Source organism: Rhizopus microsporus (assembly GCF_002708625.1).
Source record: "Rhizopus microsporus ATCC 52813 unplaced genomic scaffold scaffold_6, whole genome shotgun sequence".
Taxonomy (NCBI): domain Eukaryota; kingdom Fungi; phylum Mucoromycota; class Mucoromycetes; order Mucorales; family Rhizopodaceae; genus Rhizopus; species Rhizopus microsporus.
In genome coordinates, this window is record NW_019671921.1 from 496,651 (window position 1) to 510,181 (window position 13,531).

General features: G+C 38.0%; 7 protein-coding genes across 7 annotated transcripts; 2 read left to right on the plus strand and 5 right to left on the minus strand.

The window, feature by feature from the left end:
* Positions 1–198: 198 nt before the first annotated feature.
* RHIMIDRAFT_236591 (uncharacterized protein) lies at positions 199–1,545 on the minus strand (the record flags this gene model as incomplete). Its single annotated transcript, XM_023608585.1, has 4 exons — positions 199–453; positions 509–641; positions 691–902; positions 952–1,545. 4 exons carry the CDS (start codon positions 1,543–1,545, stop codon positions 199–201), a joined length of 1,194 nt encoding a protein of 397 aa, XP_023467245.1.
* A 437-nt stretch (positions 1,546–1,982) lies between these two features.
* On the plus strand, positions 1,983–2,719 carry RHIMIDRAFT_236592 (uncharacterized protein; the record flags this gene model as incomplete). The annotated part of the gene is made up of 2 exons (XM_023608586.1): positions 1,983–2,651; positions 2,699–2,719. The coding sequence occupies 2 exons, from the start codon at positions 1,983–1,985 to the stop codon at positions 2,717–2,719; spliced, it is 690 nt and encodes a 229-aa protein (XP_023467246.1).
* A 24-nt stretch (positions 2,720–2,743) lies between these two features.
* Positions 2,744–3,996, minus strand: RHIMIDRAFT_236593 (S-adenosyl-L-methionine-dependent methyltransferase; the record flags this gene model as incomplete). Its single annotated transcript, XM_023608587.1, has 3 exons — positions 2,744–3,115; positions 3,175–3,649; positions 3,707–3,996. 3 exons carry the CDS (start codon positions 3,994–3,996, stop codon positions 2,744–2,746), a joined length of 1,137 nt encoding a protein of 378 aa, XP_023467247.1.
* A 53-nt stretch (positions 3,997–4,049) lies between these two features.
* RHIMIDRAFT_287374 (RNA polymerase II subunit A C-terminal domain phosphatase SSU72) lies at positions 4,050–4,803 on the minus strand (the record flags this gene model as incomplete). Its single annotated transcript, XM_023613466.1, has 4 exons — positions 4,050–4,154; positions 4,217–4,335; positions 4,392–4,675; positions 4,736–4,803. The coding sequence occupies 4 exons, from the start codon at positions 4,801–4,803 to the stop codon at positions 4,050–4,052; spliced, it is 576 nt and encodes a 191-aa protein (XP_023467248.1).
* A 307-nt stretch (positions 4,804–5,110) lies between these two features.
* RHIMIDRAFT_279668 (PLP-dependent transferase) lies at positions 5,111–7,744 on the minus strand. Its single transcript, XM_023612861.1, has 6 exons — positions 7,547–7,744; positions 7,405–7,498; positions 7,229–7,358; positions 5,855–7,173; positions 5,438–5,801; positions 5,111–5,386 (listed from the first exon to the last, which is right to left on the minus strand). The coding sequence occupies exons 1-6, from the start codon at positions 7,735–7,737 to the stop codon at positions 5,169–5,171; spliced, it is 2,316 nt and encodes a 771-aa protein (XP_023467249.1). The 5' UTR covers positions 7,738–7,744; the 3' UTR covers positions 5,111–5,168.
* An 835-nt stretch (positions 7,745–8,579) lies between these two features.
* RHIMIDRAFT_201258 (biotin synthase) lies at positions 8,580–9,834 on the plus strand (the record flags this gene model as incomplete). Its single annotated transcript, XM_023606520.1, has 5 exons — positions 8,580–8,654; positions 8,708–8,910; positions 8,969–9,052; positions 9,107–9,233; positions 9,286–9,834. The coding sequence occupies 5 exons, from the start codon at positions 8,580–8,582 to the stop codon at positions 9,832–9,834; spliced, it is 1,038 nt and encodes a 345-aa protein (XP_023467250.1).
* Positions 9,835–9,984: 150 nt separating this feature from the next.
* Positions 9,985–12,468, minus strand: RHIMIDRAFT_201527 (Neutral/alkaline nonlysosomal ceramidase; the record flags this gene model as incomplete). Its single annotated transcript, XM_023606550.1, has 9 exons — positions 9,985–10,120; positions 10,173–10,537; positions 10,596–10,649; positions 10,712–11,079; positions 11,147–11,159; positions 11,217–11,418; positions 11,473–11,721; positions 11,776–12,055; positions 12,111–12,468. The coding sequence occupies 9 exons, from the start codon at positions 12,466–12,468 to the stop codon at positions 9,985–9,987; spliced, it is 2,025 nt and encodes a 674-aa protein (XP_023467251.1).
* Positions 12,469–13,531: the final 1,063 nt, after the last annotated feature.

Here is a 13,531-nt window from a genome sequence, read left to right on the forward strand (position 1 = left end):
GACGAAATATTGATTTTTCTTTTTTACTTTATATTCTGTTAATAAACATGTCAAAGCTTATTCTTTGTAAACATGGAGTCTCCAAACACTGAAGGGGATGAGCAATGGCTTTCCAAACATTTGGTACAAAATTTGCGGAAGGTTATTTACATTTTCGTACGAAACTGAATTATGTGTGAGTGTAGTGCGTGTATCGTATTAAAACTGCGACACTTTTTCCGTAAACTGACTTTCCTCATAAAGATAATCATCCAAAAATGGTAAAAAGAATTTAAACAATAAGTTCACTCCCCGCTCCTTTTCAATCTTTTGAGGGATATCTTCATCATTTGTCAGCACATCAATGACTTTTTTTGTCGAGTTCAGGACGACGGACATGGCCTTCAAGTAAATTTGTGTGCTTGCTTGTATCGCATTTCCTAGTAAATGAGCAACAAATTCCGCGATCTGCTGCTAGTTTGAAAATTGTCATACTTCAATAACTGTGTCCCTTACCACATCCTCAAACACTATCTGTAAACATATAAAACATGTCCATCTTTTCAGGGAATATATCATAAATCAGCCTCGATTTCTGTTTGAGTTCGTCAGTAATGTACAACATCAGTTTCTTGAATGGTTCTAAATCATTTGGTGATTCCCTAAATTGATCTTTAGTTTATAATTGTAAGTACGATCAAATGGAATTACACAAAATTGTCTTCTGGTTTATATGGGCTGTCATAGAATAATGAGTGCTTTTGTATATAAGTCTGCATACAGATCGATCCACCATTCAATGCGATTAATGCATTTGCAAAGGTCCTCATGGTATCTGCATCATGGGCATCATAGGCTACTTCAAATTCATGGAGTGCTGCACTTTCGAAATATTGTGATAATGCATCAACAGCTTCATTCAACTATAATGTCTGTAAGCATACTTGTGTTCCTTTTTTTTGTCATCATTACCTGCTTCCAATCATCTAATACATGACACTGACCGAACCCGACAAGCAAGTTGATAATCTGTCCACATACTTCTGGCTGGTTTCCAAAATCATGCAACACTTTGTTTGATTCCTTGTTATGGTCTCTTAGATCCACATAATAGGGCATGAGTAACCTATAAAGCTCCTTAAATCGCTCTTTAGACAATCCAGTCGATTTGGCTCTTGCACGAGCCTGGAAAGAATCGGTGGACATGCCTGGTATCAATGCACTAAGTGGTTTATTGTTGATGTATATCATATTTTTGACGTCTATAAGCGAACCATTTTCCTTGGCACCGTTTGTCTCTATTGTAGACCAAGCTGTCAGTATATCACCGATAGAGTGAGTGTTTCTATTACCTAGCATATTGGAAAGGGCGCCAGTGTCATTCTTGAGTATAATGCGTAACTTTTCATCCCAAATTTCATCATCGTATACCAAGACTTTAAACCTTCTTGACACCAGTGCCACATTAGCGAGTGTTGGTACCGGCAAGTACTTGAATATTCTTAAAAGAACATCAGGTGGAACCAGTTTATTCTTTACAGTGGTTGCTTCATCGACTAGGCTCATTGCACACGAAGTAAAGGAAAAGAAAAAAGACAGAGAGGGAGGGGGCTAACCGTGTGTTAATATGCAAGAATTGTACTGAGAATAAAAATTAGGTTGTGTGATGTGGCTTAAGGCAAATACAGTGTTGTATACCTAGATTTCGTACCCTTTTAAAACACCTAGTCCCTTACTGTGTTTCACCTGTTTTTGACTGCAGTGACACTATTTATATCTAGAAGTACACACATACAGATGATCTGTCAATGCATTTTTTCCCTCCTCTTTTTCTTTCCCCCTCTCTTTTCAAATAAACCAAGTCTACATCAATAGATACAATGGATAAGCTTAGTAATTTTTTCCTCTACGAATATGTAAAGTGAGAACAAAAATAAAAAAAAAAATAAAATCAAGCTCCCTTTTTCTTTTTCTTTTTCTTCTCTTTATTATTACAATTCAGCATGAGCATAGTTACAGTCATTGTTGGAATATTACTACTGATTCTTGTTATACCACTTGCATTATACACCGTTGGATTTTGTTTACCCTCAGAGCATATTGTTACCCGTACAATAAAGTACAGTACGACCGCAGAAATATTATGGGCTATTTTAACTAGTGTCGAAGATTACCCTGCTTGGCGCTCTCATGTGGATCAAATTCATGTTGACGACGAAGAAAACGAACTGAACAAATATGAAGAAACGACTAGAACCACATTTATTGAATTCGACATACAAAAAGATAAACGAACGATTGTGACCCATATCGAACAGGAACCTGAAAGAAAGCTGCTGAGAGTATTAGAAGAAAAGTCCAATTTTGGCTCTTCATCCATCTTTACAGGCTCCTGGACCTTGACGATTGAGCCAGTACAAGGCGAAAGAGCAGTGACACTCAAGGTCACAGAGCAAGGATATATAAAGAAACCGATGGTCAGAGTATCACATAAACTTCTCTTTGGATACCATCGACGTATAGATCGATTTTTGAAAGACTTGGGCAAAGAAATTGAATTGGGCATACTGGAGCCAAAAGAAGAAGATGAAGAAGAACAGACGATAGAACAAGAGTTGCAGCGAGTGAGTGAAGAGCCATTGGAAGAAGAAGCCCAAAGCAGTGAGCATGAAGTAGGACCAGATGAAAGTATGATGGAAGGAAGAACGTTTATTGAAAGAGATTGGGACATCATAAGTGAAATTTATGACAAAAAATAGTTCAATTAAAGCTTTTTGACAAATTTGACCAAAAAGAAACCACTTGTACAGCTTGCAATTGGATCAAATCGTACACAGTGCTCTTCCAGGGCACCTTGAAGCTTATAGTTTATATTCTGTTTTTTGATAGGGGAAGATTGAATGTCATAGTTGGGTATCTTTTCTATCTGAGCATCCGGATGCTCAGTCAAAAACCATGCTGTATTTTCCTCATTCTGACTGATGGTTAGTGAGCATGTGCTATAGACCATTATGCCTCCCTTCTTTAGCATCCTCCAGCCTTGTTTCATTAAGTTACGCTGCAACTCGGTGATTGAGTTTAGTCTGTTTGAGTCCATAAAATTCTTTTCAAAAGAGTCCCAACCCCATTTTTCATACTAAAAGTTTTTGAATTAAGCACACGAATATCCCCTTTCTTTTTTCTTTCTTTCTTTACCTTTAGAATATGTGCTATAGACCCATCATGTGTGCATTCTGCATCTACTAGCACTTTGTCATATAATACACCATGATTTATCTGTCTATCGTATCGAAGTGTTTTAGGTGCCCAGAATGGTTTGACAATCTCTGTCTTTTGACGTTTACTGTCGTGCTCTTCGTGAATCACTCTATTGCCTATTCGCGAAGGAGGAAGTATAGAAAATGTAGTACCATCTGCCTTGAACAGACGCACCCTTTCTCCTACTTTATATCTCTTTAGCAATGACCGACAAGTGGACAATCGATGCTCAGCAATGTCAACTCCTGTCACTGTTCCTACACCTTCTTTTCCAAACAGATTAGAAATCATGCATAATTTAGCTCCTGGTGCACAACATAAATCTAGCACTTGATCGTCTTGGGTGATGGATAATGCTTCTACCGCAATGGCTGAGCTGACATCTATGCCAAATATTGCAGATTCTTTATACCTAAAGTAATCGTTAGCTTTTTTATGTTTCTATACTGTATTTATAAAAAGTCTATACGCTTGAGTGTCGGAAAGGCGAACATTGTCTAATTTTACACTAAAGAAGCCTTTGATGCCTTTGATCTCTTGCACTTGATCTGTCTTGAACTGTTCTCTTAATCCTTCTAATGTGGGCCACTTTTCTTTTGGCAGGCTAGTATTGATTCGAAAATATCGAGGCAGATCTACTACAGTGTAAATGGCTGGATCTATCGAATTGTCGTCAAGAAACTTTTTAAAGGAACTTGGCAATTGGCTCAGATCAAAAGTGGAAGAAGAAGACACTTCTTCATCATCAAGCTCTGTCATAAATTTAAACAAGGAATAAAAAAAGAAAAGGGCAAGAAAAAATCTTTAATAAATCAAAAATATGTTACAGTGTGTAGAATAGGGAAGCTTGGATTCCTTGAGGTAAACTCTTCAATGATACCATCCATGTCAGCATCAATATCAGTAGATGCTTCTATCTGTGTGTGTTTAATTAGTATCTAATAGCATATCCTTCTTTTTTTTCTTCTTCTTGTTATACCATTTGTGCTAGTTGCAATATAGCTCGACCACCTAATAAGGCATCTTCGTGGTTATCTTTAATTTCGACATTGATCACATGTGTACTCTGATTAAGATTCTGTCCTCGATTGACTAGATCTGTCAAGAGAGATATTAGCCCAATGTTATTCTATTTGACCTTTAAGGCAGTTTACCTTCTACGACTGCATCAAAGCAACGTTCCTCACAAGTGATGATCACGTCAAACACTTCTCTTGATTCATGCCATCGCTGAGGAGCTGGTTTAGTCTTTCTATTACGATCCAACATGTTCAAGAGACCGTTCTGTGTATAAAGATTTGGATCTTTGCTTTTTAATTCTTGGTATACTTGTTCATAAGGGGTACCAAAAGGATAAATGTTTGGCTTATCAATAGAAGGCCCTGGTAGACGAACCATGGTACCTGTGCCATATGAGTTTACATTAAATCCCTTTTTTCTGATGTAAATCATTAGAAGGAAGGCTTTATACATGTAAATTAACTGGGCTTTACGTTACTGTAATACATGATGTGCTTCCATTGAACGATTCTGATTACTTGCACAAATTACTGCATATCTTGCCATATTGCGTTTGCTGTATTTAAGAAAGAAAGAGAAGAAATAAAAAAATGAATAGAGACACAAAAATAAGTGTGACTCTTCTGGATCACTGCATAAAACACTCAAAGGTACAACCTACAACATGATTAGAATTTTCTATTTAATCAACGCAGCATAACGTAGTTATCATCAAACATCGCATGTACATTTTCTCTTTCTTGAAAAGGACACACCTTGTTTAAATGTTTGAACTAGTTAGGCTGTAAGCATGATAAAAGTCAACAGACGCTTCATTCGCTCTGAGCAAAGTTTATATATACACTTAATAAGTCACCCTTTTTTTTTATTAATGTAACGTTTGTATCTCTTTATAAAGCATAAATCGTCTATTATAATTTATTGTGCTTTTCAATTGCCTCCAAGAACGCTTGTTCACACTGTCGTACTCCTTCAGGCGTAGTAACCTGGGAGGTCATGAGATAAACGACATTACCAAGAGGTCTAGCGAATAAATTAACACCTGTTCTTTCTGTACCATCAAAGCCATTCTTGAAAACACCGGAGCGTAAATGCTCAACTATTGACTTTGAAGCAAGGGATCCATAACCTAACAAAAAAGAGGCATAAGAACATTGTGTTTAACATGATGTTAAAATACCTTTATGTTGATCTTTAAGTTCTACGGCCAGCACTGAACCTAATGCCATCACACTTTCTACATTGTTGTATCTTGACAATTGATCAACAACAGCAGGAGACCACATTGACCAAACAGTGTCCTGCTTCTTCCAATTGTCGCGGAAGATATTCCATTTTGTTTCTGATAAGTGATCAAGTGTTTCAATAGAAGTCTTGGCCACAGCACAGCCCATGGGATGAGCAGTGTAAGAATGACCATGCAACAAGCAATCTGGCTTATTCTTTGATAAAAATATATTATAGATTGATTCCTTGGTCACAGTTAAGGCTAAAGGCAATAGACCACCTGTCAATGTCTTTGCATAAGCGGTAATATCTGGATTCTACAAAGTCAAATTAAAATAATTGTTGGGGTGAAAGTTAGATTAAATTTTACCACTCCCAAGAATTCAGAAGCCGATCTACGGCCTAGTCTGTACCACCCACTAAACACTTCATCAAATATCACAGGCAAACCCTTCCAGCCATCCTCTTGACTATTCTTGACACCATAAAGTAATTCAGAACCTTCATTTCTTACAATATCGACTAAAGTGCGTTGAAAGAGAGGATCAACAAAGATCATACCACCAGCGCCCATCAAGACAGGTTCCATAAGCAAGGCACCTATACGACGATTCTGTGCCCCAAGAGACTTTAGTTCATGACGAATGTAGTCTGAGTAAATCTTGGTCAACTCTTTATCTTCTTTTAAAGAATAAATGTCATCCAATGGCTTATAGAACTTGTTGGACCCTTGAGGAGCCATTTCGGAAGGTAAGCGTACAAAGGGACGTCCGTGAGAGATGTGCACAGATGGGGGTTTCAGCCAGTGTCCTCTCGGTTGATACCACTGGACTTGCTCGTTATACAAGTTGGGCGCACAAGCGTCCATAGCACCAATTGTGTCACCATGATAACTACCATCAATGCCCAGAACTTCTACAGGTGCCTTGATATTAAAACCATAACGTTTAGCCGTAGCACTCATGCCCATCTTGAGAGCGACTTCCATGGCAGTTGAGCCATTATCTGAAAAGAAAACGCGCGATGCCCATGTGTCCTTTTCGAGAACCTTTTCAGCCAACGAAAGAGCTGTTTCATTAGTTGATTCAGGGAAAATGACATGTCCGTATCGTCCAGCAGCATAGGCAGCAGATAACGTAAGGTCTGGGTTAGCATGCCCCAAGCCTTGAGTCCACCAACTGGCACAGCTGTCAAACATTTCTTTCGGATGATTATTTTGATACGTGGTGAAATTGTCTTGGTAAGCAGAATCAATCACCGTAACATCCCCAACCAGTTTGTGCTGAGTGAATGGCCACCAAAAGACATCACGGGATTTATCTGCCATACTTTCTAACCTGTCAAAACGTTTTTGATGCTCCAAATCGAGATGCTTTATGACGGGCACCAAGTGCTCGTCTAATTGTTCATAGTATCTCTTCATTGACTCTTGTTCCTTTACAGGATCATCTTGCATAGGTGGTGGCTTGGGTACGGTAGCTACAAGACTCTCCTTATGAACTCTCTGATGAATTAACTCATGATTCTTGTATCTCAATTGATCAAATAATAAAACCGTTGGAATGTCGTACCCACGCAATTTGAGAGATTCGAAGGAGGTCAGAGTAGTGGAGATACCACCCAGATTACTGTCTCCGATCAGAATTGTGGGTAATCTCAGGCTTCTGTAAAAATCAGCCTGTGGTGTGCCTACATGATCTTCATTACTGTACTGTCATCTCCTTTGTTCAATAATAAGTGTTACCAGACATAACAGGGCTATGAATGCCACCTGCTGTCTCCAAGAATAAATAGCTCCCATTGGACTTTTGTTGTTGTACATAGTCTAGTATCTGTCGCTTTACATTTTCAAGCACTTCCTCGTCTTTAGGTGGCTACAATACATGAGTAATTGAAGACATAATAAACAAAATAGATTACCTTGTCTGTAGCTATGTGAGGACTGACTGGATCTGGATACGTATAGAGAGTACTAGTCTTCAATAGTAACGAGTTGTTATATGTTTTGACATGCCTATACGCCGTTTATATCTTGTATGATAATATACTCTTCTTTTTCTACCTTTCATCACTGTCCATCGGGAAACCAGTTTGTACAGGCTTGACATAAAATACGTCTCTATTGTTTTGTTCGGCCATAATGGCGGCAGCTCTACATAAGCCAGTTGCAAATATGGTCTTTCCTACATTTGTATTGGCTGCAAATATTTGATATGCCTGAAACGCGCGTGTCGGTAGAAATGAAGTTGGCATTTTTGAAAGAAGAAAAGAGAAAGAGAAAAAAAGGAAAAAGAAATAGCCCGGCGGACCTGGATGAGTTTATTGTTGACAGTTTCTGGAATAACAGATGAACAAATACTCACGGATCTGTCTTTTTCCTTTTATGAAATATTTCTTTATCTGAACATTCACTGTTTGTCATAAATCGATGTCTCTTTTTTTGTTTGTAAAACAGTGATTAGATTAATTGATAAGCTCATGAAACAAACATCTTTTCTTCACCCACGTAAATAAGAAACTCTGTCTGCTCAATTTCTATCAAACTGGGCCCAACTCTTTCTAAATACTCTTGTTTAACTATCAAATATATCTAAAAGATTGTGTTTGTTCTCAAATATGCTTATATAAACAAAATTATTGCTGTAAAATGATAGCTTAAGCGAGAATGATGAAATACAACATGTATCGAATAAAGCGAGCATATTCATATTCTTTTTGAAGCCTATTAATGTGCTCCAACGTCGCTCCTAGACACGGCCTTGTGTGTATTTCTACACAACGCCTTTTTTATTGTTTGTAATATCGATCTAATCTGAAATACAAGTGCTTTTCACATTATTTGAAATCCCGGCCCCCCAATTTTTTTATCAACGATAAGCGCGTTCTTTCACCTTTTCTTTTCTTTTCCTTCTCTCTCTCTCTCTCTCTCTCTCTCTCTCTTTGTTACTTTAGCCACCATGTCCTTTCGCTTACTCATCAGACCACTGACACAGACAAGATCCTTTTCAACCACTTTGCCCTCACGTCTTGCCAGTGTCACTCAAAAAACTGCCACTGAATCCTTATCAGCTGCTGCCTTACATGCTGGCACCCCCATGAGAAATGATTGGACAAGAGAAGAAATTCAAGCCATTTATGATTCTCCCTTGATGGATTTGTTATATTATGGTGTAAGTATTAGTATCTATCGTAAGTTGAATTGACCCATTCACATCGCTTTTAGGCTAAAGTCCACCGTGAGAATTTTAACGGCAGAGAAGTCCAGCAATGTACCTTGTTATCCATCAAGACAGGTGGATGTACTGAAGACTGTAAATATTGCCCACAATCTTCTCGTTACAAGACAGGCGTAAAGGCTCAAAAGTTACTCGATTCTGATGAGATCCTCTACGCTGCTCAAAGAGCAAAAGATGCTGGTAGCACAAGGTAAGTCAAACTGACCCCCTTCTTCATCTATGTGTACTGATGTGGGTCACTGGTGTAGATTCTGTATGGGTGCTGCTTGGAGAGATTTGGCTGGACGTAAATCAAACTTTAACAAGATTTTAGATCATGTCAAAGTGATTCGGTAAGAGAGAAAAAAAGAGGTTGTTAGAATGACTGGTCTCTAAACCGTGTTTAGTTCAATGGGTATGGAAGTTTGTTGTACATTAGGTATGTTGAATGAGGAACAAGCCAAACAGTTGAAGGATGCCGGTTTAACCGCGTACAACCATAACTTGGATACTTCTCGTGAATTCTATCCCAAGGTAAGTTTTTTTTTTTTTTTATACAAGCAAAAATGCTCACGTCTCAATATAGATTATTACCACACGTACATACGACGAACGTTTAGAAACGATCAACAATGCACAAAAGGCAGGCATTTCTGTCTGTTCTGGAGGTATCATTGGATTAGGAGAAAGAGAAGAAGATCGTGTTGGATTACTACACACTTTATCTACCTTACCTCAACACCCCGAGAGTGTCCCAGTGAACGCTCTTTTGGCTGTTCCCGGTACTCCCTTAGAAAAGCAAGAACCTGTGTCCGTGTTTGAGATGGTTCGTATGATTGCCACAGCTCGTATTGTCATGCCTAAATCTATGGTCCGTTTATCTGCTGGTCGTGTTCGATTCAGCATTCCTGAACAAGCCCTTTGTTTCATGGCTGGTGCAAACTCCATTTTCACAGGCGATAAATTACTCACAACACCCAACAATGAGATGAATGACGACAAAAAGATGTTTGAAATCTTGGGTTTGGTTTCTAAACCACCCAACTTTGAACAAGGATCTGATAGAAAGGAAATCCCTGTTTATCAAATGCCCAAGTGTTTCAAGCCAAGAAAAGAAGACTCTAGTGAAGCTTAGATATAAATAAAATAAAAGCTGTTTTTATGTGTACAAATGGTTTTAATTGTCAAGTATAACAAATTCTCTAGAATATCCATGATGGGATGTAATGGTCCTAATGAATCCATGTTAAAATATAAACATATTATGCAAGGATATATATGTGTCTTACTTGCGAAATGGTGTTCTATTATTTCCAAAGTAACCTAATCGATAGGTTCCTGGCTCTACAGAGCTATCTACATGCCACTCAATCAATGCCTCGGACATACCTAGGAGTGGATACTTGTATTGCCAGTAGAATCTAATAAAAAAGTTAAATAAGAAAAAAGACAAGGTCAAATGTATATATGTACCTAGTATCATAATCATTGTCTGTACGCACTATCTCCCAGTTACCATTCACCTTTCTCTCTACTGTCAAGAACGTCTTTCCAAGCATCGGATCGTTACGTGGGTTGGCAGCAACAAACAAGGCAGAGATGATCGGTTTTGAGTGTCTATTGTACCGTAAAAAGGGGACATCGATCAAAACGTCACCAAATGATCTAAAGGGGTGAGGTTGATCTGAACGATAAGGAGGAGCAAAGTTAAAGGAGCGATTTGTAAAGTCTGGGAGAATTTCAGAGTGAATCGAGTGATCAGTTGGATTTGCCATCATGAACACAAGCTTTTCAAATGCATCAATGTAGGCCTGTAAGGTATGAGGCCCATAGGGTGTCTGAAGGAAAGAAAAAAAAATCAATGTACAAGCCTTTTATCAATAAAGGTTACCTTACAGATGCACCTTCGTATCTCTGATGTTGATATTCTTCATAAGTTGTGCAGTAAGACTATGTAAATAAAAAGATGAACCTTGTATTCTTTTATATACTTTTTTTTTCTTCTAACTTACAGCATACCCATTTGCTGGACCAGAGTGAATAACAACGGTATCTTCATTTCCCAAATGATGCTTTATTAATGCTTGCTTAATTGCCTTTCTTAACCTTCGACCACTCATGGTTGTAAATTCGGAGGGGACCGCATAAATGTATACATTGCCAATTCGAAATAACTGAATGTCTAGAACCTCCGGCTGCCAGGTATGCGATCGAATAGACATTTCGCCCGTATCCAGCAAGATGGGCTTGGGAGCTTGACATCGGATTTGTTCCTTAGTTGGCTTATGGACAATGTCTTTCACAATGTCCCAAAAAAAGGTACCTGTAGTCCTGTTTTGATAAAATCCGTTAAGTGCAGGTCCATCCGTCGTACCAGCAGCTGTAGATATAAAGAAGTTAGACCAGTAATTAACTGGAGATAGCGATATATATATATATATATTTACCAAATGCATAACCCTAAGAGAAGTAGAGAATGAATCAGTACATGTGCTTTAGCCTGTTCATGGTACTTACCATGGCAGGGTAACAGGTATGAGCTTGATTACCAAATTTGTCTGTCACCACTGACTTTGTAATATCCCAGTAAAGCTGTGCATAATCCAGCTGAACAGCTGTCAGTGGGGTTCCTTGTCGAAACAGCTCCAATGCCTTCAATGCTTGGTTTTCACCAATGATACGATTGGATTCAAGGTCACTTATCTTCCAACCTGGCCCCCTTTTTTAGATGATGTGAGTGATGCTAACCAAATATAGGGAGTGATTCACTCACCTTCCATAACACTCGCTGTTTTCAGGACAAATGTCGTCCCGAGATCCATCACATGGTATGTCAGTACCAGTGCAGTAAGCACCAAGGGTATTTGGGCTGACATCGCCCTCATTACTTTGAGCAAATGCAGCTATGAAACTAGCTTGATTCCGCAGCATTATTTTTTCTGCGAGATAAGCAGCGTAGCCTTTGTTATCTCCATTGATAAGACGGTTGGTATTGTTAACTGATACCCCGTGAACAGGAAACCTAAACAGAGCGATCAGTTGTCAGTCACTTTATCCTCTCTCTCTTACAACGCACCAGCTCACAAGTCCCACATTATGCCCCAATTTGGACTTGAAACCCAAGACGGTCATGATTTTATCCACGTTATACTGATACTGGTCTCTTTCTTCTTTAGGATTCAGTAAATAGGATTGAGGTGATCTATTGATATTTGAATGAAGCAATTCTCCCTGTGAAATTGTGATAGTTCCCTCCTGAAGGTTATCGTGAGCATCCACAATGGATTGCACAATGCCATCCACCATTGGTACCACAGTCTCTTCTATCCAACCCAGGACAGATATCTCATACAAGGCTAGTGAAAACAATTGATCAGATAAATATAAATGATGGATGTAAATCGACCTTACTGTGTTGTAAATATCCACCCATTCCACTATGTGAATGCGTACTCGATAGCATGATATTCTTTTCGGTATACAGATCGCCATAAAGTGTTTGTAACTTTTGTACGACCCTTTTTTTGACAATATCGCCCATGGATTGAGTATCTGTATTGACAAAGACGAGTCTGATACGTTCATCTTCAATAATGAATGCTCTCGACCATAGTCGTTGTAAGATTCCCTGGCCGGTTTGTCCTCGTTTAGCATAGCCCATCAACATTATTTGAGCAATTGGGCCAGTGATATCAGATATGCCAGCTCCAATTCGGTAGGCGTAAATGGGTAGGATGATGCATGAGAGTATAAGTAATAGAATTTTCATACAAAAGAAAGTAGAAAAGGAAGAAGACGGTTAAATATGCATTAATTTTTGTTTTTGTTTTTAATGGAAATAGAACAACTCGTGACAGGTGGAAAATTTCAACTAAAAAGATGACTACCTAAAAGACTATCTCCACAGCCTTACTCCCTAAATTGGATAGCTACAAACCATTCTTGGTGCCTTCTATGGGCATACTGGGCTTAATATCTTTTAGAATAGCATTGTACTCTCTTTTTAAATATATTCCATAGTACTGTTACTGTTGTTATCTGATATAATTATTTGATAATTATATGAAATCATCATCATATTATAAATAGAGACTAACCATTTCAGTTTCACATATACAATTAGCTTTGCTCCTTAAGTAACAAAGAAATGTTTTATAGAATAGATATGAATAGTCTCTCTGCTGGCCTTTTTTTTATTTTTGAAAAGATTTTCTCAGATTATGCTCGCTTTGTAGCCTCTTGTAAACAGTTCCATATAGGCTTTATCTTCACTGATATGAAGAAATCTAATAGAGAGATGAACTAATCATCTTTCCCATCGAAATCTTTACTGATATTTAACTTCATCACCCTAATCATAGTGTATTGACCAAAATTGAATACATAAGGAATATGTTATGGTACTCGAATATCATAAGAAGATATCCTTTTTTGGAAAGACCTTGGATAAAAATGAAAAGGTACTGTTATTAGGAATGAGAAAAAAAAACTACTTTAGCTCTCGACATCTTTGTCAATCATAATGGATTTGTATACTTGTCCAAGGTCAATTAACCGTGCACACTAGGAATAATAAATTTACATTGATAGCATTAGGTCTATAAATAGGCAATGGTTACTCTATGCCAAGTGCTTAAACAGTAGCTTACCGAACTTATTCTCAGGCTTTTGCTGCAATGTCTTCTTCCTTTACTGATGGATGCAACCTATTATTCTTTATCCCAAAAGAAATGTGTGATTCCACATGCGGGGTTTAATTTACTATTATCTCATGCTTTTGATGGCTGTATGAAAATTTTAGCATAAAAAACAAGTTTTTTTTTTTTTTTTTT

Bases quoted from the DNA above. Each gene is read 5' to 3' on its own strand.
- RHIMIDRAFT_279668 (XM_023612861.1), bottom strand. From the start codon at position 7,737: ATGCCAACTTCATTTCTACCGACACGCGCGTTTCAGGCATATCAAATA. The intron at 7,499-7,546 runs GTAGAAAAAGAA...AACGGCGTATAG, and splicing joins CCGATGGACAGTGATGAAAG to GCATGTCAAAACATATAACA. The intron at 5,387-5,437 runs GTATTTTAACAT...CTTTTTTGTTAG, and splicing joins ACTTAAAGATCAACATAAAG to GTTATGGATCCCTTGCTTCA.